Source organism: Magallana gigas, chromosome 10, assembly GCF_963853765.1.
Source record: "Magallana gigas chromosome 10, xbMagGiga1.1, whole genome shotgun sequence".
Lineage (NCBI taxonomy): Eukaryota > Metazoa > Mollusca > Bivalvia > Ostreida > Ostreidae > Magallana > Magallana gigas.
In genome coordinates, this window is record NC_088862.1 from 9,680,350 (window position 1) to 9,705,041 (window position 24,692).

The 24,692-nt window shown below is 34.0% G+C and overlaps 1 protein-coding gene across 13 annotated transcripts in view; it reads right to left on the bottom strand.

Annotated features, from left to right (window-relative positions):
- The window catches only part of LOC105320062 (dynein heavy chain domain-containing protein 1), a 67,673-nt gene extending 42,998 nt beyond the window's left edge, over positions 1–24,675 (bottom strand). For 8 of the 13 annotated variants that reach the window (XM_066074199.1, XM_066074196.1, XM_066074201.1 and 5 more), the window contains exons 1-39: positions 24,593–24,675; positions 23,724–23,892; positions 23,091–23,195; positions 22,380–22,467; positions 22,027–22,128; positions 21,524–21,700; positions 21,163–21,253; positions 20,927–21,000; positions 19,441–19,542; positions 18,952–19,101; positions 18,455–18,624; positions 17,973–18,083; positions 17,658–17,705; positions 17,368–17,451; positions 17,048–17,137; positions 16,540–16,620; positions 16,224–16,384; positions 15,652–15,838; positions 14,889–15,103; positions 14,244–14,394; positions 13,781–13,955; positions 13,445–13,663; positions 12,900–13,022; positions 12,536–12,670; positions 9,521–9,586; positions 8,582–8,683; positions 7,939–8,136; positions 7,410–7,580; positions 6,870–7,113; positions 5,973–6,011; positions 4,363–4,523; positions 3,756–3,890; positions 3,430–3,525; positions 3,054–3,185; positions 2,381–2,609; positions 1,841–2,014; positions 1,229–1,445; positions 730–884; positions 340–549 (exon numbers count right to left, since the gene is read on the bottom strand). In XM_066074199.1, the coding sequence (XP_065930271.1) occupies positions 340–549; positions 730–884; positions 1,229–1,445; positions 1,841–2,014; positions 2,381–2,609; positions 3,054–3,185; positions 3,430–3,525; positions 3,756–3,890; positions 4,363–4,523; positions 5,973–6,011; positions 6,870–7,113; positions 7,410–7,580; positions 7,939–8,136; positions 8,582–8,683; positions 9,521–9,586; positions 12,536–12,670; positions 12,900–13,022; positions 13,445–13,663; positions 13,781–13,955; positions 14,244–14,394; positions 14,889–15,103; positions 15,652–15,838; positions 16,224–16,384; positions 16,540–16,620; positions 17,048–17,137; positions 17,368–17,451; positions 17,658–17,705; positions 17,973–18,083; positions 18,455–18,624; positions 18,952–19,101; positions 19,441–19,542; positions 20,927–21,000; positions 21,163–21,253; positions 21,524–21,700; positions 22,027–22,128; positions 22,380–22,467; positions 23,091–23,195; positions 23,724–23,884 (5,329 nt within the window). In that variant the 5' untranslated portion in view covers positions 23,885–23,892; positions 24,593–24,675. The remainder of the gene's footprint in view (positions 1–339; positions 550–729; positions 885–1,228; positions 1,446–1,840; positions 2,015–2,380; positions 2,610–3,053; positions 3,186–3,429; positions 3,526–3,755; positions 3,891–4,362; positions 4,524–5,972; positions 6,012–6,869; positions 7,114–7,409; positions 7,581–7,938; positions 8,137–8,581; positions 8,684–9,520; positions 9,587–12,535; positions 12,671–12,899; positions 13,023–13,444; positions 13,664–13,780; positions 13,956–14,243; positions 14,395–14,888; positions 15,104–15,651; positions 15,839–16,223; positions 16,385–16,539; positions 16,621–17,047; positions 17,138–17,367; positions 17,452–17,657; positions 17,706–17,972; positions 18,084–18,454; positions 18,625–18,951; positions 19,102–19,440; positions 19,543–20,926; positions 21,001–21,162; positions 21,254–21,523; positions 21,701–22,026; positions 22,129–22,379; positions 22,468–23,090; positions 23,196–23,723; positions 23,893–24,592) is intronic. The other 5 variants (XM_066074206.1, XM_066074204.1, XM_066074195.1 and 2 more) reach the window with 4 other exon arrangements.
- Between the last annotated feature and the right edge of the window lie 17 nt (positions 24,676–24,692).

Here is a 24,692-nt window from a genome sequence, read left to right on the forward strand (position 1 = left end):
AAATTTCCTAGATATACTGACATGAAATTCGCATATCTGAAAAATACATTAGTATACTACTTCATTGTTTTGCAAATCAAGCACTAATGTGAAATTGGATCATAAAGAAATATTTGTGAGATATCTCCATCATTAATTGACTTGATAACATGATAAACCATTTATGTCTGTTTGCATTCATGTGCAAGTTAATTTTGATATTAATTTATCATACAAATTAAAGCCAATTTTCCAGATTTTTTTTATCAACAGTCATATATTTGTAAAAAAAAAAATAACTCCAAAGAAAAGTAGTTCCTTGAGTAACTTTGCATTTAATGTTGAACCCTTATGCCTTACCTATTGTGGGTTCTATGCGGAGCTTGTTTCCAATTAAGGACAGTCTCTTCTGCTGTGTCCTTGACCTGACGGATTGGACAGACTGAGACTGACCTTTGACCTCGACTGCTTCTGTCTTGGCTCTCAGTACATTCTGTATGTCCATGTGATAACGCAGCACCCTGAGCCATTCAAACCCCCCATCAGACACCGCAGAGTTCTCCAGCATGGCTGAAAAATGATTTAATTCGTATTATTTTCGATATACATTTTTAATTTTTGAAAATTTTGTATTAAAATGTATTCACTGTTTCTATGGCATTCAGCAAAATTACATATGTACAAAAAAGTTTAATAAATCCACACTTGTGTTCCAAATTCCAGCAGATTACCTTGACCCTATGACCTTACCTCCAAGTACATCTCTTTGGTGACAGCACTGGTTGATCAGGCCACACAGCAATGTGTGGAGCCGTTTCTTTGTGCTGGGTGGGATTTTCCCATTGAAGCTGTAACTTTTTCTCAGTACATCTGTATACTGACCAAGTCTAGACTCCAAATTACATCTATAAATCAAAAAAATCAAAAGTCAAATATCTGTTCATGATAACATGGAAAAGAATGTTATTAAACACCCATTAGAATGCTTTTCTTATCACGATAGTGTATTAAATTAACAGTCATCTACATTTAAGCCTAAAAGTAGTCCGCTTCAATATCTCAACCTAACAAGGTCATGACCTTTGACCTAGCTGGCATGATAGCCTTGATATTGTCACAAGGTCATGTTCTTTCACCAAGCTAACCTGGTAGCTTTAAATTCGTCACAAGATCATAACCTCTGACCTACATGTATGTAACCTGATGGCTGTGTTGCTATAATAAGGTTATGACCTTTGACTTAGCTGACCTGATAGCTTTGATGTCGTCCAGAGTTCCACGCTCCAGTGCTTTGTTAACACTGCGCTCCCACAGTATTGCCTCTGTGACAATCACACACTGCACCGGGAACCGGAGCAGCCAGTGTCGGAACGAGTGCTGGATCTTCTTGGTAAGTTCCGGCTGGGAGCTCTGGTCCTGATCCAGCTTGGAGAGTTCCTCCAGGATGTGGATTGGTTGACGAGATCCTTAAAAAATCGGTGTCACATTAAATTTTGCTTTAGGATATATAGGGCAAAGTATACATTTATGTGTATGTTTTTTAACTAGAAATAAGCTGAATCTGAAAAAATCTTTATTCTTAAAGGCTTTACAAAAAATTTGAATAAACTGATCCCTTATCTTCCTATAACAAGATTAACTGATTGAAAAAGGGGCATACAGAATTTTAAATAAATGATATACTGATATTTTTAGAACACATTTACTCTGACAATTTCTCATAACATATTGTGAGTTTAAGTTAACGAGAAGATTTGATGCCCTTAATAAAACTCTGTACTGTGACTATATAACATTTGTGAGCATTACATGTACTGTACACATCTGGTTTGACTTATTTGTACTAGTTTTGTGCATTTACCTTCCTCCACGCGGGTCTGTACACAGGCCTGCAGTATCATAGCCAGCGTGTTCTTCATCACGTTCTCCAGAGTCCTCAGCCATTTGGAGGCTTTAGGGAATGCCTGGACCCTCACCACCAGGTCTATCTCCTCCCCCAGGACGCCTTTCAGGGCGGTCACCTGAAGCTTGTCAGCTGATATACAGGATGTGATTTTTAGGAAAAGTTTTTTTTGCTTTCAAACAATACAAGATATTAAACATTCACTTGACAAAATAAAGATTAAAATTATAAGGTAGAAGTATTTCGCATAGTTTATTTCTATAGAGAGTTCTATCAGATAGACTGAAGGAGGGTTCACAAACATTTGCCTCTAAATTTAAAGAAAACATCTACAGTATTAAAATTGTTCTTCCAATAACCACTTTTCTGGACATAGCACCCCTGGAGTTCAGACAAACAAATAGACAGTACAAACACAATGTATCCCCTGACCATCAATTTGGAAATCTTACAGAGTATTACCGGTAAATGAATTACAAATAAAACTAGCACCCATACCATTCAAGGCAAAATCTAGGGCAGTGTTCATGCTGGAAATCCCATCGGGGAGGGCAAAGTTCAAGGTTTCAATTCCAGGGAAACACATCTTTGCGAATGGAAGAAGAGCCTTGGGATTGCGGGAAATTCCCAAAAGTTCAACAAGATCTTCATCACTGAGGAAATAAAGGCGAGGGAATTCCATGCGTGAATTCTCCAAAAGGACTCGTAAGTATTTAAGAATCTCCTCCTGTAAGATATATACATAAAAATTACATAAAAAAGAATGTGTACAATACAAATAAAAGTTATCTCAAAAGTACTTAATATATTGATATTTAAAAAATGGCGTTAAAATTTAATAATGATCTCTTAAAAGAGAGAGAGAGAGGTGAGAGAGAGAGAGAGAGAGAGAGAGAGAGAGAGAGAGAGAGAGAGAGAGAGAGAGAGAGAAGTCAATATGTATGAGTTGGAGACCTGTTTTTGATTCAGTTCAAGAAACATATTGATGAGGTAGTCCCCCTGCAGCAGACGGAATCCTTTCTCTCCCCTCTTTTATAATGTATCCCTCAGAAAGAGAGAGAGAGAGAGAGAGAGAGAGAGAGAGAGAGAGAGAGAGAGAGAGAGAGAGAGAGAGAGAGAGAGAGAGAGAGAGAGAGAGAGAGAGAGAAATCAATTTGTATGAGTTGGAGACCTGTTTTTGATTCAGTTCAAGAAACATATTGATGAGGTAGTCCCCCTGCAGCAGACGGAATCCTTTCTCTCCCCTCTTTCTGCCCACTACAGTCATGACTTTGGAGTTATTGGACACCACTCTCATCCAGTCCTGCAATAATCAAAGTACTGAAGGTCACAAAAGTCAACAAAAATCAAAGTACTGAAAGTCCTTAAAGCAAAATAGTGATGGAACTAATTCACAGATTTCAAAAAAGGAGGAACTAGAATTTAACACTGATCTCACCGACCATTTTGACTTTCAAATCCATGATACATTTTCTTGGAAAAACCATATTCCTAATTATAAGATTTATAGCAACAACATGAAGAGGATTATTATACTCTTGACTTACTTTAAATTTTGTGTGCACATTTTCAAATTTAAAAGCTGGTCCATTAAATTTTTTATACAGTTCTGGTCTTTCAAAGATTTTCAGCAAGTACAGCCACTGCAATCATAAATACAAAATGTTCTGATTTTAAATGTCATTGCTGCAGCAGTTAGAGTAGAGTAGCAGCTAGAGATTATGCTCATCATCTTATCATATACACTTTATTCAAAATTTTTTACTTCAATTTACTTCCAATTTTCCTTTTGGTAACATGCTTTTAGATATCAACCCCCTTTCACCCTTTTCCATTTCAATTACAAACGATTGTAGACTTAATAAATATGAACCTTTTTCTGACACTGAAACCACAGCTCTGTTATTTCCTCCACTTGCTGAAGAGCGCTATCCCAGAATTCCACTTCTTGTCTCATATCACCAAGATATGGAGACTGCAACATTGATCTGATTCCAATTCGAGCATCCTGTATAAAAATTAAATAAAAAACATCAAATATGTCAAGAAAACTTTTTCTCGGTACATTAAATTGAATAAATATAAAGAAATTAAAAATAGCTTACTATATACATAGCATACAATATATTTAAACAGACTTCAAAAGATACTGAATTTTTAAAATTTTTCTCATAGGTAAATTAAAAATAATAAATATTTATTCATGAACAAGTCAACAGTTTAATATGTTTTCCCACAGTCAGAAGCATATTCAAGACTGATTCCCCCCCCCCTTCCAAAAATTAAAAAAAAAAAAAACTCAAAGGCAATAGAGACTGATCAAGTATCCCTCTACTTGATACTTCAGTTCATCAACTTCTATGAAGATGAAGAAAACAATAGCAACAGAGCCTGCATTTAATTACCTTTAGTTGGTACTCGGCTTCTTACTATTCTATGAGTGCAAAGAATTATGATAAGAAGAACCTGTTCTTAATTACCTCTAGTTGGTACTTGAGCTCGTCGACCTCTATTAGTATAAAGAAGTCGTCCTGGGTGACGTCAAGTCCCTGAAGTGACCCGGTCTGTGCAGCCGCCCGCTCCTGGCGGTACTTCTCTAGCTTCGTGCGGCGACGTGGACTTGTCGGCTTCCTTGGGGGATCTAAAAATAATCGATAATTGAAAATTATTCATCTCATGAATAGCCAAGTAAAAATTTATCAACTTTTACATAAAGAATTCAATATTCAGTTTCTTTGGCCATAACAATTAAAACATATTCCAAGAGGCAAGTTTCTTTTTTTTCCTTTACTGCTATTTTTGAAAAGAGGAAAACTCCAATTTTCTTTAATGGTATCAGATTTCCCCTTTTATCTGTTTGTGGCAGCATTTGATAAGATGTTTGCAGCAAAACTAAACATTACTCATAAATACTTTTGCTTTAGAGTGATTTAAGTTATGGGCATCATCTTAATGTTTGAAACAATGGATTAATAATATTGTATCAAACTAGTAGGCAACTAAACAGTGAATCATTTTCAAATTTAGTAAATAACAACAAAATAAAGATACTACAATTTAAAGATGAATTCAATTTCAGAAGCACTCATAAAAGAAATATACAGAAAAAATACTACATGTACTACACCGTATATGGCAAGAGAGAATATCACAAAGAGTAAATAGAAAAAACTAAAATTGAAAATATATAAAAATATAAGTATTGAATGGAAAAAAAAAAGAATTAACCACAGAAAACAAAGATGAAATGAAAAAAATAATCTTCACTCAACATTATGTTAGCTTACAAAAACTATTGTTATCATCAAAGAAAAGGTCTTCCTCTGAAAGCTCATATGTTTCCTCATCAAAAAGCATGTCTGAAATTCAAATTAATTTTTCATCGACTTCTGTTCAAGAGAGTTTATAGTTAATAAAATATTGACAGAAAGAGGTAATAGACTAGAGAACAGTGATGGCAGTTAAATTTCTTTGACAGCATTCTACTTAATACTTAAGGAAATTAACAACGCATCAGCATACAGTCGTTCATAGTTTTTTAATTCAATAGAAATTATCAACAGAATTTTTGACAGTTATCTCCATTTGTAGGTAAGAAACTTTGATTACTCTGAATGCTTCAATTTATGCAATTATGGTGTAAGAAAAATAAAATCTAACAGCTTTGAAACCTGTTGAGTCCATATTCTATTTTTTCTCCAAACTTTAGTTTCTAATGTTTTTGATGTATCAATACATAGCTCTTTGTATTAAGGAGATTAATAAAGTCTAAAAATGGACAAGACAATACAGATCCCTTAATCAACAATGCTGACGTCGATAGGAAAGCAGAATGATGCAACATATCACATGTATTAAAATTACTACATCAAAGACAATCAGGCCCACAACAGTGACATTTTGTTCATCTTTAAATCAAGCATTTGTTTTTTCAAAGAGGGGAATAACATTAGAATTGTTTGTTTTGTTATTAAGAGCACACTCTGTGAATTCAAGCAAGTAGGGTAGAAAAATTGGTTGAAAACAACTTGAATACAGGTTAGGAAGGGGTGGACACACTTGAATGACACTGTCACACATGAGTGATTACCATTCTCAGCTTCCTGAAGCACATGCTTCTCGACTTGTTCTGCATGAAACAACAGGATTAAAGGAGAGAGAAAAACTCACAAAGGATGTTATATATAGCATTACAGAGAAACATTACTGTAACATTATTATCTGCTGATTTAAAGTATAGACTGTTAAATCTCTAGTCCAGGTAAAAAATACATGCATGGTTATAAAGGCTTACTCTAAAAGGAATTCTATTAAAGGTATAAAAATTGCTAGGTAGCTAAGATGATCTGAATATGCAACTAAATAAGTTCATCTTTAAAGCTTTGAGCTAGTACATATTAGTTCAAGTTTCCATGTATTAGAACAGGATAAAATTCCTTCTAATTGATAATATGGTTTCATCAATATTCAAGGATATCAATTTTTCATGGATTTGGCAAATGAAACAGTTTCGAGGATATGTAAGCTTGTAGAAAATAGCTTTGCTAATAGAAAGTGCCCTTTTAAAGATTGATCAGCTAATCATACATAACAGTTCATAAAAAACTGGTGTTCAATGAATAATGATGAAACAACAGTACTGTAATAGAATATTTACATATTAAATATACATTTGCAGACTCAATTAATGCAAGCATATTTCTGTATGTCTATACTAGAATATAAAAGTACTCTAGTATTCCAAATATATATATACTATTTCTGTTAATGAATATCTACAGTAATTTACTGTTGAAGAATCTACATAAATACACATTGTAATTTCATACTACAAGATACATGCTTTTAGAAAAAAAAATCTGCATTGTTTTGGAGTTGCATTATCTTCCCTTGCAAAGGGAGGGAAAGGGGGGATAATTACAGTAATCCTGCTTTGCAAAGGGGGGAGGAAGTGGGGAAAAGGGGAGGAAACTTGCATCAATCTCACCTTTACTGGTGATGACACTGTCTGGTATATGCTTGGCCAGCTTAAACTCCTGCTCCTCCCAGAACTTGCTGATCTGATTGATGCGGAGTTCGAGATCGTACTCGGCAATGGCGCCGAGATAGACTTGGTGGATCAGCTCGCTGTGCTGTTCAAGGTCATAGGCCAAAAGGTCAGACACTGTGAACTCTCGGTTGGGGTCAAAGGGTTCATTCATTCCAACGAAGATGGCTTTCCAGTGACGTTCCTGTAAGTGGGTCAATGTTATGTTGAAATTAGGTAATGGCACAAAGTCCAAACTAACGTTTCAAAAATATGTTTTGTGATGAATTTCTTGTTAAAAAAAATATCTAGCATCTTTAACACAGAATGATATCATTTGTGAAAAAAACATCTCTCTCTAAGTAATTAATAGATTTTTGTTCAAGTGTTGCTGTATCCTTAATATGAAATTACTGTTCTCACTGGCACAAATCCAACTTGTACCATAACACAAAATATATACAATCGTGTAGATCATTAAAGCTTATGGTTTTTCCTTACCTTGAGAGCATCATTGGCTAGTTTGTGGAGAATGGGCAGGTCTTTCTTGAATTCACCAAGACATGTGAACCAGTAGCTGAGGACCTGGTCCCCAGGAGGGAGGTATGGCTTTAGTTGACCGGCTGCTGCTTGCCACTCAATCACTTTCTCTAAAACTTTACGGATGTTCATCTGATACAAAACAAAAATATAAGTCAATAACACATTTAGGCTGATAAGAAATATTATTCGTTTGATGCACTCCAAAGCAAGTGAAAAATGCCCCTTTAATCTTTTCTTATGCTCGTACTTTAAAAAGAAAATCAGTTTCAAAATATAAAGATTGTCAGTGTCATTTTTGAAACACATTTAGAAAGAATCCTTTTTATATATAAATAAATAAAATTGTTTAGCTGTCTGGATATGATGATTAAACAAAATATGCATTTTAACATAATACTTAATGCTGGCCACAGTGTTTTAGACAAGGATTCACAGCCAATAAATGGCGCAGTTTCTGCCTGGCTCCTGCTGTAATGTGAATTTATACCTTTTTAAACAGCATCCCCTTACAATCCTTGATGGCATGCATGGAGACCTCTACGTATTTCCACAGTTCCTGTCTGACGTCCATTTTTGTGCTTATCTCGCTCAGAAACTCGAGATCATAGGGCTCTCCACATATCGCATCTCTCCACTTGCTGGCATCTTGAAGTCCATGCTCCACCTCGTAAAATCGGTCTCTGATCTAAAACCATCGTAAGAAAAACAAATTTATTTTCAAAGTTTAATCGGAGTTCAATTTTGCTGTTTTAAAACAGTGCAATAGCTCAACATAAATCTGAGACAGCGTGTGGAAAATGTTCAGTGGGAGGTCAATTTTAAACTTAAATTTATAGTAAATATTGATGTCAAATTTATTTCAAGCCTCTAAATTTAAAATGAAAAAAAAATAAGTTTACAAGGCTTAATGCATGTTTTTTTTTTTTGACCACTTAGCTCTAGGTGTGGCCACACAAAAAAAAATAAATGGCAAGAATTTTTTGTATACTATCACTATGGTAAAAAAATCCTATTATCATAGAAGTAACTCATGTTTCTGCGTATTTAATACCCACGCGTATTGTTTGACAATAGAGAACGCGTACTAAACCACCAGTGTAAATAACCACTTTTACAGTAAAATATCTCACCCTGCGCATCTCGATGAGTATCTTGGTGGGGTTCTGGGTGGGGTCCAGAAACTGTTTGGTGGTGGCCATCTCAGCCAATTCCAGCGCCTCCTTCTCAAGTTTCTGTTCAAAGTTAGGTCATTGAGTTATTGATTATTATTAATCAATGAGTTATTAATTATCTATGATATACATGTCTTACTTTTACTTGCTTGTAAACAGAAGTGAAAATAGAAAATAAAAATAAACTATTATAGGATGTTATGACATGTTAGCAAGAAAAAAAGCACTTGTTAGTAATTCATAAATCAACATAATTATGTTATTGGGTATTAGTTGAGTAGCTACATATAGGTACACATTTAAACAGAAAATCATACATTTATTGGGTACATTTGCAATATATATTATATATTGAATACTGTAAACATTTAACTTAATTTATTAGTAATATCATATTTTACTATCTTATTGTTCATTATATATTATACAATTTCAACAAAATTTAATCCATGTATAAGGAAAAGTCCAAACTCACTGTTTTATGATTAAACTAATCAGTTGATTTTAAAAGATAAATAATTTGACGCTTTGAATTTTTAGGATGCTAATTTTAAAACATGTATAGTATAAATTAGTATGACGATAAAACTGCCATACATTTAATATCTACTTTAAGAAATGTTAGTCTCAAAATTCATTGCCCTGAATATATTTCAATATCCCACAAAATTTAACTATATTTATATGATCCTATATATTAATAATTATTTTCATAATAACTATCTTTAATTAAAAAACAACACCAGGTGTATTAATTAATCATTCTTTTGACCACCAAATACACACTATCACCAACAAAGAAGATGCCAACACATTTGCATGCACACAGCACCGTGCCACACCAGCACACATATTGCACACAGCACCCACACAGAGAACACAGCACACAGGGTGTACCATATAGAGGCTGGGGTTTTTAAGTGCATCTAATTTCTGCTTGAAGGTTTTGGCTTTCGCCATACGCTGTGAGAGTGAAAGAGAGGCTAAGATAGTAAGTGCATGTGTACCAAAAAATAACAAAAATTCTCAAAATTAATTAGTGACAATTATATAATGTAATACAAAGTAACTATAAATAATACATGAATGTATACAAATAATGCTACAGAGTTGCAATAGTATCGGCATTAAATTTTTGCATTCAGTATATATGAAAAGAGTCAGAATGATATATATAGACAAAGCATTGGTGCTCTACGCTCTAAGGAGATTAAGAAACAATAATTTTAATGAAATATCACTTAAATTATTTATCTTTGTAAGGGAACATATTAAATGTTTTCAATTCTACATAAGGTAATCGAAGGTCCAGAAACAAAGGAATGAGAGAATTACGGAACATTTTATGCTAAACCCTAGCCAGAAGAAAGGATTTTCTATCCAGAGAATGTCTATAGTATAAACACTTCAAAACTTGGAAGGAAAAAATATTTTTAGATTTTTTTTTTTTTTTACTAAAAACATGTAAAATATTTACCAAAACACCAATTTTGCATGTCTTAAGTTAGAAATAAAGGTTGAAAGATTAAGTTAAAATTATAGTCAACTTAATATTATAAAGGATGTAACTCTTAACTTTAACGTAACTGAGTGACATCATAGTTGTAAAACACAGGTTTGTAAAATAATGGGTTTTTTTTACACTAGAGTATGTGACATGCTAAAATTCACTAGGTAATTATACAGTATAAAGTGTCGTTAAAAATCAACTGGTGAAAGCAGTTTTCTTGGTGTCATGTGACAATGAATATCATGCCCATATTCAGTTACATAATTATTCAAAATTTATCCTTATAAGTTTACAACAATTACGTGATTATATTACCATTCTTTTAAGATGACAAAATCAGAATTACAGTATAAATAGTCAGCATTTTTCTCCCTGATGATAAAAAACATAACAACACAGGGTGGGCTTTAGAGATGTGCAAGGTTATATACTAGAATATAAATATCATATCATATGAAAATAAAGCAGAGGATTACATGGCCGAGTTTCATAATTTGCAGCAGAGAGAAAATTAATCATGAAAAGGATAAAGGAAGAAGATGGGAGTATAAGGACAAAATACATGTAGATAATGCATTCATAAGAATTAAATTTCAAGTTAATATCCATCATGAAAAAAATTTATATTAAAGGATGCTGCTGAAAGAGTATCAGAATGTAATACATTTTTAGAACCGTATCATATATGGAGGATACATATGGGATCATTTAAATTTGTAATGGTACCGTATTTTTCCGACAATTAGTCGGTATTTTTTTCCTCTGAAGCAGAACACCCGACTTATCGTCTTGTTCGACTTGTCGTAGGCTCGTAGTCAGAAATTTTTTAAAAATAGCATTAAAAATCTTGGTTTTAATCATCTTGAGTTGGCTGTGTGATTGAAAATTACGTTGTTGAATTCACTGTTCATCTTTAATAATTATCATTTTCACTCATCTGTCAACACTTAAATACATAATAATAACAACAGTTATTAAAAAATGTTACATTGTCTTTAATCAATTAAAAGTTTTACCGTTCCGTTTTTATAAACACATCGTCACATGGTTCTATGTATCACTAGTAGGAAGATAACATTGCGCAGTAAAATTGAAACCAAGTTTGAATGGAAGAAAATATTGCAGTAGGTCCGGGGGATTTTTTTTTTAAATTTAATTATTTTATTTGTTAAGAGTTGTTAGTGGAAAGTATAAATCAGAAATATTTAATGGTCAAATTCAATCTTAAAATACGTAATCGGCAATTATCAATACTACTGTTTATACAATAGGCTGACACTGGTTGTGTTAATAATCTTGCCCTAAGGCTGAGATCTTTACGGCAATTTCACTCCCTGTGTATATAAAGAGTACCGTTATAAGAGTGATTATAGTTCATTGATTAATTATTGTCCAATTCTTTGATTATTGTTAGATAATTTTTTTAGGAAACGTATGTATGTCGTATATCAAGTCATACAAATGATCGATTTATTTCTAACAGTGTCTATGTAAAACAATAGCGTGTAACTGCATTACTGGATACAAAGTAAACAAGTTTCATCAAATTATAGTAATTGCTAAGCTTTCTGCACTTGAGATCCCCCTTTGAAGTCCGACACGAGACAGGTGCATGCCTATGACACCGGAAATTGTTAAACAAACATTGACCACGCGCCGAGTCAACAGGTGGCTGGTTACGTAATTGCGAATACACTGGCGATAGTCAGAGTGGATACTTATTTTAATGCTTGGGAATAAAATATTTCTGACAAAGTAAGTTTAGTTTTGCATAACACGCGATATCGGGAATTGTTTAAAATGCAAGCGACTTTGTAGAAGTTGCCGGTATTTGAAAATTTGATGCATAAGTATAAAGCGTAATTGTTTAAATGTTAATCATTAATAATAATTGGTAGCAATATCGGTGACATCGTGGCATCATACACTGATAATGTTACAGCAGTTTTATAGGCCATTTTGAAGTGATAAGATCGACGTATGGTCTGAGATCGACGTATCGTAGGATTTTGTTAAAATTTTGGCTAAAAATGGGCAATTCGACGAGTCGTCCGCATCGACGAGTCGTCGGGAAAATACGGTATATTAAATTGAATAATGTATCATGTACTTTTTAAAGCTTAATTTCATAGCTTAATTTAAGCCTTACATTCATAAAAATATCCAACAGATATCTTCAGGATATCAGATAATTAATTTCTGTGGTATATATACTTAACACTTGTTTTCCAGTTTTTTTTTATCATAAGAAGGGTTTGAGTATTGTCCGACTCTTATGATATTTTGTAGAGAGGGTTTAATGGGTCTGGTATGGACAAATTCTGAATATATTTTTAGCCTATCACATTTACTAGATATCTTGATATCTGATATCTGAAGTAACCCTGATATCTGCTGTGTACCTGATATTTGTCCTCCAGTTTCTGGGTCATTAGCGGGGTCTGGGTGTTAACAAACTCCGATGCGTCCTGTAACTGCAGGAGATACGCTTCCCAGGCCGCCTGCACGTCCTCGTCAAATTTCTCCTCCTCGGACGTCTGTACACAAAAAATAAAGAATACATTGCAAAGTCACTGATACAACATAAAAATCATCCTCACATTATCAATAACCCTATGAATCAAATTTATGTGCACATATATCTGCCTACAAGAGTAAAATCATGTTGAACAGATAGAGTGTTCCATTTCTAGGCCTCCAAGAGTACATGACTGTAAAGTGTTCCATTTCTGAATGGGAGAATATTAAACAGGTCAAATTGTGTACCTCATACAGAGACTTGATGTAGGACACCCTCTGTTGATACTGGGGACCATTCTTCTTATATGTTGTGTAGTTCTTGGCAAAAATAGCAAAGCCAGCCATACTGGAGTCCTTCTTTCTCAGATTCTGCAACACATTCAATAGTAATTCAATGAAGAGCAACACACGGATATATTTTTACATATTTTATAAGAGATATACAATTTGATATTAATCCTTGTTCAAGAGAGTGGAAGAAAATGCCAAGTTTGTTACACAATGTAGTATATAGTTACATATATTTTTACTTTCAAAGAAGAGTAGTACATGCATTAATTTCCAGAACATAAATGCATCGCATCGTATCTATAAAGCAATGGTTCTGAAATTCGATCTGTTGCATTTATGATAAATATTTTATCTGATAAGAATTGAACAAAATGAAAAAGATTGATATTTGAACTTTGTGCTTTCTAGCTGGCAATGTATTTGACTTTCACTGTGTTATATCATACACTGACCAATGATATTCTATATAAATATGCCATTTAATCACATGACAATCATACCTCAAGGACTTCCTTCATCTCATCACAGAACTCGGTGGCAAGCTTGCGAGCCTCGTCCGAGACAAACTTGAGAACTTCATGAATGATTTGAGACAGGCGTGGAATGAGATAGTCGTGGATGTTGGAACAATCCACAAAGAAAATACCGTTATCTGTGATGAAGTTCTTGTCAAAGTTTCGCACTTTCTCTTGCCACTGTCTAACTTCAATCAATCTTTGCTGTTAAATATAAAATATTATTAAGAGAATTATAAATATAATCGAGAGATTGTGTGAGAGAGAGAGAGAGAGAGAGAGAGAATAAATACAAGTTGCTATTTGATAAAACCAACACACCTCAATGGTAAAAGCTGGTACTCCTCTGTATTCCTTTGGAGAGTCACTGGTCCATTTCAAACAGAATTTAAATATATCCACCAGCCAATTGTTCATATCACAGTAAGTGTCAATCTCATCCAGGGCAGTATTCAAGATCTTTTCTACCTCATTCAGGGCATTTTTGTATACAGAGCTACAAAGAAAATTCCAAAAAATGTATTAAAGAAATGAAATTTACTGCTGCAGTCCTTTAAACTGCATTTTTCAAGCTGAGCCAAAAATTAGTTCATTTTGAATGAATAATGCATAACCCTTGTGTGCAATGTTTGAGAAAAACAAATAAATATTGCAACAATCTAAGTTTCTTTCTAAAAATTTAAACTCGGTACAGCTACATTAATAAATGATGTAAATAGTAACAATTCAACAGTTAGTCCACTACAAGAACTTTGGACCTTTTGAGAAATGTTTTGATACATACTCCATTTTAAGTTTCTCCTCCAGGTTGGCCCGAGAGAGGGGACTGTACTGTCCCATGAATCCCTCCCCATACACCACCAGGGGGTCGTCGCCCTGGATAACGAGGTCAGGGGTCGCAATTCCCAGCTCATCCTCATCCTTTGTAGCTGTGGCTACAAAAGAAAGAGCAAAAACAACTTGTCATCTGATCTTACCATTACTTTGCATACATGTATATAATGTAGATTCCTTATTAAAAGCAAGGAATTAATATCCCGGAATTAATTACAATACTCGCATAAAATAAGGAATCTACAGTAAATTTTTCTATTTTTATATTAGATATTATGAAAAAAATCTTTGAGTGCTCCAAGATGAAATTTAAATATGAAATCAGCAACAAAAATTCAGCTGAGCTACAAAAGATTTAAAGATCCTTTACATGTAATAACACAGTAACAACCCAACTAAATCGTATTATGGTGCTATCTTTGTCTAAATATGTCTGGCACAGGAATAAAAGCTTATTAATTTCCACCAGGAGTTTACCAAAATTTACCAAAATATTAATTCCCATCCTAACAATGAAAAATCTAATGTATTTGTTGATCGGAAGAATTTTTTGCTAGATCTATATACTAACCATATTTTCTATTAGTTTTCTGACCTTGTCTGAATATATCAGGTACTGGGATCATCTCCTCCCCGGCCAGTGACCGGCTCACACCCCCCGCCTGTGACTCTTCCTCTCCCTGCTCTGTCTCAGTGACCTCCACTGAACTGAAGGGCTTGTCCACCTCCCCCAGGGGGGTCAGCTGATCCTGTTTGGATGAGCTCGGGTTGGTGGCCGCTGTACTCTTCCTGCGCCCAGTGAGGTTGCTACTGGAAACATAAAAAGAAAAGGGAAGATAAATCCTGCACTTAGACTGAAAACTTTATTGAACTACAGTTGAACTTGGATATCTCAAACATTGATATCTTGAATACAATTGATAATGAAAGTGATTTATAAGTCCAAACCACTTACTTTTTAGTATTTTGCCATTAATATATCGAATGCTTGGATATCTCGAAGTTTTAAAACAGTCCCATCTAGTTCGAGATATCTAAGTTTGACTGTTATGTTATAATCTTGTGAAAAAATACTGATAAAAGGGAAATTACAGCTGGCATTCTACAGAAATCACTTAAATGTCAGTTATATCATGATCATTTATTGTACTACATCAAAATATATAAATTGGTTCAAAGGAAAACTGGATTTTAATCAATTCCTCTCTTTCAGCTCTTTAAGTCCTAGGTGTTTCAGTTCAATATGTTACTGAAAATTCCTTATTTTACACAAGTACTTACTTTTACGATCGTGTCATTTTGTATCAAATCAGGAATGCGAATTTTTTTGTCCTTATTTCTTATATTTCTCCACTTACCTGAGTTCAGCAGTGGATTTTGCGGCCTCAGATTTGGGGGGTGAAGTCTCTGTATCCTCACTATCATGGTCAGATCCAGACCCGTCCATAGGAATAGCCTTGGAGCAAAGCACTGTGGGAATTCCTTTCAGGGTACTCATCAGAACATTGGTAAACCTCTCTTTGCTTGGGAAAATACCCAGGACTTCTATAAATAGAAAGAAATCCCCTTTCTTGGAATCGTTCACACTCTCATATCAATGCACTGAAAATCACAGCTAAGTTTTAAAAAAATACCCATAAAGTAAGTACTGAATTGCAGATGAACATTGTAGAGAAAGAGATTTACAATCTACACAATAAAATGGATAGGAGTACAGTTAGAAGGAATGGCAATTTAACTATAATGAACAAAGAAAGTCTTAGATTGACAATGGAATGAAAAGAATGATGGATAATCGAACGATGAGATAGAAACACACGGTCAGTTGGAAACTGGGCAAAGAAACAAAGAAATATTTGGGCAGTAAAATGAACACACATTGTAACAAACCAAAAAAAATTAATTCTAATTTATTAACAGTTAGTTTTACCTTGTTTGGTAAAGACAAGATTTGCCCTGAACAGGCCCTCTCTGGAGTCTTTCTGGTTGCTAAGCACACTCTCAACAAAGGTGATGACCTGTGTCTTAGACACATGAAACATGTGTTCCACAATCAGCTGATCGACTAGCTTCACAAAGTTACCAAGGCGACTGTAAATTGCAAAGAAGGTTACATGAACTAATTTCCTGAAAACGCATTAATGCCATATATGATTTATTGTAAATGGAAAATATCAAGAATTAATAAATTTTTTGGCAGCACATTCCTCTGCTGTTACTTCTTAAAAAGTCATTTGTTTAATTACCCTGTTTCGCTCTTGGCTTTCCTCAAATTATATTCCCTGGTTTCCTTCTTCAGCTTTTGGAGGTGCAAAGAGTCTTTAGAACTGTAATGATATAGGGATAATGGCGATTAGTTTATTCTTTATTTACAAAATTTTCTATACTTTATGATAATCCATATTTTTTCCCCTCACTGGTAGGTCATGCAGTCCATTCGCAGCTTGTGCATACTGTGGAATCAGTTAAATTTGAATGGGGGGTGCAATTTTTGGTGGATTGTGGGTTTTCTGCTCATTCTTTGGGATATAATTTCATTGATGGGTCATTTTTCAGTTTCATTAAAAAAACAAACACTTTCCAGATTTGTTTTTGTCTGAGATGTAAATTCCTGGGGGAGGGCTTACCCACAAATACCTCGAAAATTGAGCCACCACATTTTTTACATGTAATGACTCCACAGTATTTTATATAATGAAAAATGAAACTTATTTCTATAAAATGTAGTCACCAGTGGAACTTTCTTTGACTTACAACACTGTCTTCTTCTTGACCTGCTCTTCACAATGGCGGAGTTTCTTGAAAGATTCCTCCGCAGTCACCTCCACCACCATCTTACAGAACCTACCAAAAGTCAAGTCTTAATCAGTTATTAATGGCTTCACAAATACAGCACATACTAAAAGCTTATTCTTATCTAAAAATGTCTAAACGATACACAATTTGCACATACAATGTAAAAATTAATAAAACAAAGAAATATTTGGGCAGTAAAATGCTTTTAATTTTTCCCTGACTGAAAACTGAAAAATTGTAAAAAAAAAAAAAACCCAAAAAAACTTGCATGTCCTTACCCAAAGAAACGATCCAGAATTTTTTCTGCTTGAATGTTTTTATAGTTCGCACTGTTTTCAAAATCCAACAACTGGTATGTTTTACTAAAGGAAAAAAATTACATATTTAGATAAATTATTACAATATTTTAACAATACATCTGTATACATATAGAGACATGATATTTCGACATTCATATCATGATCAGAATACTAGAGGATGTTTTCTGAGAAGATTTTTCATGCTGATAATACATGTATTGTCTAAATAAAGACGAAAAGAAATTTTTATTCAATTTAAGCATACTTACTCTGTTTCAAATGGCAGGAACTTGACGGTAATCAGTTCTTTTAGGAGTCTGCAACATACAGTGTTAATGTATATATCATAAAGTATTAATCATTATTTTTTACTAATTTAAAAGAGCTGTATCAAATAACAGCAAAGAAAACTTCAACAAACACCATAATCAAACTGTAATTATCATAACAATAATAGTTTTAAAACCATCGAAAAATATCAATATTTCCAATTCAGTACTAAAGGGATATGTCGGTGAATTCATTTGGTTCATTAAAACTGCACCCCATACTAGCCAAGACTTCAAAATGCTCTTTTTCCTTACCTGGAAACTTGAAGAAGAGCTGCACCAAAGACAGGGACAGCCTGGAGTAAGTTGCATCCGAGTTCCTCATGTCTTCTGGTGAAATCCAGATGAAGCTTGTTGTATCGCCACCTGGAAGTTCATGTATATAAATATATCATTACATGGTTAGGGTACATGATTAGGACAGTAGCTTTTCATTCATTGTTTACTGACTATAAGCCATCAATAAATATTTAGTACAATCTGTCTAATACTTAGATACAAGTCAGTCACACTGTCTATTTCCGAAAATAATTTGGGTTCCAAAATCTTCAATCACAATTATCTACATAATGGTTGTAAATTCTGAAAATTCTTCTCCGCCAAAAGCATGTTTGTTTTAATAAGTTTAACCATCTCTTGCAATTTTGTATAAGCAGACTTACAACTTCATTTGTAAATAATAATACCAGTAGCTGGAGATAAAACAATTGCCAAAATGAGGACTTTAAGCAACTGACCTGTAAAACAGTTTCCTGACAAGGAAATTTTTGAAGAATGGGATTGAGGACACTGCCTTCCAAAGAACGGCCTCTCTCTGCCATTCGGATAAACTTTGGCTCTCAGCTGGACGATCCGGAAACACATGGAGTACTCCGAATGTAGAAAACACATAATGCTCTGGATTAGCCTGGAATAAAATATCATAAAAAATTGAAAATAGGAAACCAGTTGTGTCATTATGACATGAATGCCATACTAACTAGTATAAATTATTGCATGCCTAAGGGAAGTCATTAACAAAACATTTGTCAATAGTGAATATCAAATACACATTTATTGAACTTTAGTTGAAGAATAAGCGGGTTAAATTTTTTTTTTTTTAAATTTCCAAAGTCGACGGGCAAATAACTTTTTTATATTCTAAACTCACCATTAATCTAAATAAAATAAATCCCAACTTTCAACACAATAAATACTTGACATATTCGTATCACTTTGCTATCAAATATCTTACTTTATTTTTGTGCACAGATATGAGGTCATAAGGTCGGAAATGTCTTGTCTCAGCGATGTTGAAGTAGATGGACTGGATTTTACCAATGTGGTGGCATTTGGCAAAATATTCCACCGCCTCACGACCTGTCAACTTCAGCACTGGCTCTTCCTGGAAACCATTTCAACAGATTTTATTAATTTTGAAAATACAATGCAACATGTGGTTTATTTGCAATAAATTGGATTGAACAGTCTAGCTACTTTACTTTCTACCCCTGACACTTAATAAAAATAAGGAACTGTATACCCTAGCTTGTACTTGTTTTATTTTGCCAAAAATTGGCCCTCATTGTCAATATAGCTCAATTTACAACAAGGCTATACTTCAAATCAAGTGTTTATAAAACACAACTAGGTATGTCTGGGCAGATTCAAAATGAATCAAAATCTTATATATGTAACTGTACACAATTATTTTTAACTGTGCTTGATTAAATCGGACACTAACCTGTATCCTGGGGGTCTTCCTCTCTTTCTTTGGAGGAAGTGAGCTGATTGATGACCGAGGGGTCACTTGTTGAGAGGCTGGGGGCGAAGGTGTGTGTTTTACCTGGAATGCAGAATCAACACCAATAACAGTCATATAGCCTTTATCACCCCCATATTGTATCATATCAATTATGGATTTTTCAGCAGTGTGCAATTTTATGCGGTATGTTGCCATACCGTATATCCGGTAATTTTTGGGATGATCTAATTTTTGCTTTTTTCACGAACTCTTTTAAATCGCAAAATATTGAATACACAGAAATTATATCCTGTATCATTTTCTGTAGGACACTTTTTAAAATCGCAAAAAATGACTAACTGAAATAAAAAATGCTACATATTTTTCTCATCTTCGCAAATTTTGTGACATGCGAAAAAAGCCAGATATACGGTATTTGCTGCTAAAAAATTCATTAGAAAAAAAATGAAAATATCAATACTTTATTTCATAGTTCATTTCAGCAGCTGAAACAAGAGAAAAGCTGTCAATGTGACAGCAAACCGGGTTTTCTTTTATGTGAACTGTATCCATAATCCTATCAATACGTATCCAGTGAAATGGAGTACCCTATATGCAACATTTTGCCAAAAAATGACTAAGTTCAAAAGCTGGTATTTTTTTCATTAATTATCGGAAATCAAAATCCTAGCAATATGCACACCTCTGATATATGTACAATTAATCTGCAAAAGAACAACTTCCTATCTTGAGAACTGTAGGAGGAGTTATCCGTACAATGAGGGTACCCTATATGCAATATTTTGCCAAAAAATGACTAAGTTCAAAAGCTGGTATTTTTTTCATATATTATCAGAAATCAAAATCCTAGCAATATGCACACCTCTGATATATGAACAATTGATCTGCAAAAGAACAACTTCCTATCTTGAGAACTGTAGGAGGAGTTATCCGTACAATGAGGGTACCGTATATGCAATATTTTGCCAAAAAATGACTAAGTTCAAAAGCTCGTATTTTTTTCATATATTATCAGAAATCAAAATCCTAGCAATATGCACACCTCTGATATATGTACAATTGATCTGCAAAAGAACAACTTCCTATCTTGAGAACTGTAGGAGGAGTTATCCGTACAATGAGGGTACCCTATATGCAAAATTTTGCCAAAAAATGACTAAGTTCAAAAGCTGGTATTTTTTCGATAAATTATCGGAAATCAAAATCCTTGCTATATGCACACCTCTGATATATGTACAATTGATCTGCAAAAGAACAACTTCCTATCTTGAGAACTGTAGGAGGAGTTATCCGTACAATGAGGGTACCCTTTTGGCAGCCGCCCACCCACCCGCCCGCCCGCCCGCCCGCCATTTTCACCATTTTAATAACCGGATTTTTCCGTTGGAAAACCCGGTTAATAAAACTGCAGAATTTATTTACAGTTAATTAGAGCAATATACTTATGACTGAAGGATGTAGATACCTCTTGTGGAAGATCGGTGTGCAGAGCCAGGGCCACTTTCCCTCCGTCTGATTTCTGGGTCCATATTGATTCACCTACACACACAAACATTGACCAATTTTTCACAGTCACAGAATAAAATTAATATGGGTTTATTTTATCAAACAACCACATAAATATGTTCCAATTTTTATGAAATCATAATATTATTATGTAATGCAAACTGAAAATTTTCATAGCAGAAGAGAAGTACATACTTGCTGCAAGTTCCGATGCCACATTAGCTATTGATTTCTGAAGGTCGCCGAGGGTCAGCGGTTTATGTAGAGACATGTGTCTATCATCATGCTGTTATAAAACAACAACAACAATAAATCTTTCCCTTTCATCCTCAATAAGTTTTTATTCATTAATCAATCACAACGTAAGAGTTCAATTTGCTTGTTTTGTAGATTTTCAATTTTCAGCTAAATGTACATTTTTGAAAAAATTAATAAAATTAAATTTCGACTAATCTTATAGCACTTCATCTCAGTCTTAATTGTTCAGATCATGTAAATAATAGAAAGAGATCAAATCAGATTTGATGAATTCTGCAATTGCAAAATGAAATCTCACCGGTACATGTGTCTTGTATGGATTGGTTCCGTCGGGCAGAGTATTTTTGCGGGGAGACTGGAGGGATTTCTTTGGGGAGGGAGGGCAGAAAGTGACCGATTTTATGGAGTGTCCTGCAGGGGTGACACAATAGTTTCTGGCTGGAAATGCCCCTGACATCCTTAACCTCTGAACTTCCTGTAAAATGGTCAAAGATTTTGTCAGCATGTTTTAATTATTATAAAGACTGCATCAAGTAGCTGAGTTAAATGAAGACATGTATATATTAAGCAAATCTTACGTGTTAACCTAAATTTAGCAACACTGTATAAAAACCAATCTTAGACTATCAAATGACCTTGAACTTGGTGAATGACATTGAACTTTAGAGAAGTAATTTACTTTTGTCCTTGACCTCATGGTTATTATATACTTATAAAGTTAATGATAATATATTTAAGACTGTATACAGAGGGTCAGAAATGCAAACACAAGCAATATATTCCTTTAAATTAAAAACTTACATCAGGAAAGACTTTTCCAAGTGACTCTATTAACTGAAGGTCAAACAACTTTTCCTTTTGGAGTTCAACAGTGTGGAGAGTTCTTTCTAAGTAATGATTCATCTGTAGAAAAAAAAGAATGATTGCAACATATTAAGATGATTATTATATTAATTTTACAAAAATACCACAATACATAGAACATAAGTTTAGAAACAAAGGTTTATAAACTTCCAGCTTATCTTCTGTAGTTTTATACTTTATATTCACGTACCAATTAGGAATAAAGCTTCCCATGCCTTGAAGCTTAAATCCTAATGACATTGATTATCAAATATATACGGACTGGATATAGAGCACACAGTTCATAATACCTCTAACTTAATATCTAGTTGATTGAGCAGGGATTTGTACTGTTCCACCAAACTGAGGACTTCATGGAGGTACACCCATCCCGGACGGCTAAATAAACAAGAGAAAAAATCATTAATGATTAAGGTATCATGAACGTTTCATATAACTTATGTTAACTTACGGTAAATATAATATATTATGATGATTGAATATCTTAAATCCCCTCAACACTTTTTACAGATATCATAGTACATTGTAATGGCAGTTAAATACTTGAGCTCTGGGAAAATCATAAGATTAGTACATGTAGCATATGTCAAGAAGCATACCGGTATGTCATAGAAACATGTCAAAATAAGCACACTCAAAATCTAACGCAATTTTTCTCTTCATAGTCATAATTTATTTCATATATCAGTGTGAAATTATAGCAGTGGACAAGAGGCAGTGTGAAATGTGCAAATTTAAACATGATTGATTGATAACTGCTGAATAAGTACAGGTATGTTTATAGCGTTTCGGCGATTAAGATAAAAGTTGGTGTATTAATTGATACAATATCAATATGATGCAGTCTGATATAGCAGTGATCATCTTAGCTCACTGTTCTACTCATGAATGAATAAGTACTTTTCGAACCAGCCAATGCAATTTAACTCTTACATGTAGCAGTATATATTACAATTACAATTAAACCTTATACAGGTACTGTATATGGATAGAGAGCCCACCTGTTCTGTTGGAGGGTGGTGATAAAGACCCCCACCAGCTCTTGCTTCAACAGATTGATGTCCCCTTGGTCCACTTCCTGGCCTGTCTCCATACAATGGTTTATTCTGTTGAAAATACCATGATGGTAAATATTTCACTTGATACAAACAGCTCTTATTCTATCAAATACTTAGTGTTTAAGTTGTACAACTATTTAGAATTCTCCATTTAATTTATCACTTGTTACATAAAAGCTTACAAAAAAAAGCACTAATCTGAAAAATACATAAACTCAGTCTGGTAGAAGCTTTTTCGCAAAACCAAAAAGAAATCATTTGCATACTTGATCCGTAAGTTCAAATAATTGCATTTAAATTCACACCAAAAAGGTGAAATATTATCTCTAATTTAAGAGTAAATTAAATGTATTCAGTATATTCCAGTAATTTAACAGGTACAACATTGTTTGACCATTGGCCAAATACCAGGTACAATATTATTTGCCCATTGGGCAAATACCAGATACAACATAGTTTGCCCATTTGACAATTACCAGATACAACATTGTTTGCCCAGACAAATGCCAGATACAACATTGTTTGTCCATTGGGCAAATACCAGGTACAACAATATGTTAGTGCTTCTGTCTTTACCTTTTTCTAACGCCTTCCGCCCAGGCCATGGCTTGCTGTCTTGGGGTGAGAGCCTGGGGACTTCGGCTGGGGGACACAAGGCTGTTCTGTCCCTCCCTCAGCATGGGGAGGGAGGAGGCAGACTGTTCCCCCATCACAGTCAGGTCCACTTGTGAACTCATTTCTTCATCTAGAAATAAATGCAGCGTAAGTTTCTGAATGTTGTCATTTCACCACCTATATGTGATACTATAATACATAAGACTTTATAGCAACATTATTACAAGAATGTATGGTGAGTTGACACTACATTCATAAGCTGCAGTTTTTAATAAAGTCCAAAGTGTTTTACACACAGGTATTTGTGCCTTGATATATACATATGTATGATACATAATACATCTGTTCATATTGTATACATGTATGTGGTATCAATCATATACTTATGCATGAATCGAGATCCATATGTACTGTCATACTTACACCACCAATTAACATGTGTATGTATACCTTTGTGTGCTTACAAGGATGAGTTTTAGATTGATTTTACATATTTAAATCCTTCTATTACATCTGTATAAAATAGTAAACAAATAAAAAAATAAAAGTTGGCAAAGTTGAAATAACTCGAATTGAATTCCTTAGTAAATAACATACTATATATGTATCAAAGAATCATTCATCGGGATTGTATAACTTTATGGTTATGAATTTGTAGGGATCATAATAAAAACATAATAATTTTCATAACAGGTACTCGCGCGGCAAAAAGAGCAATGGAGTTAAATTCATAGACATTTTATGCTTAAGCAATTTAATCGCGAGACTGATAAGAAATATATCTAATCATATCAATATATGGAAAAACACAGTGTGACAAAGTGTATTACTTTTTCAGTTTGTCGTTTTTTATCCTGATTTGACTCTAACAAGCACTTCGTCTGTTGCCAGGGTCGCCATCTTTCAATCTCATGAGGTCCGCAGAAAAAA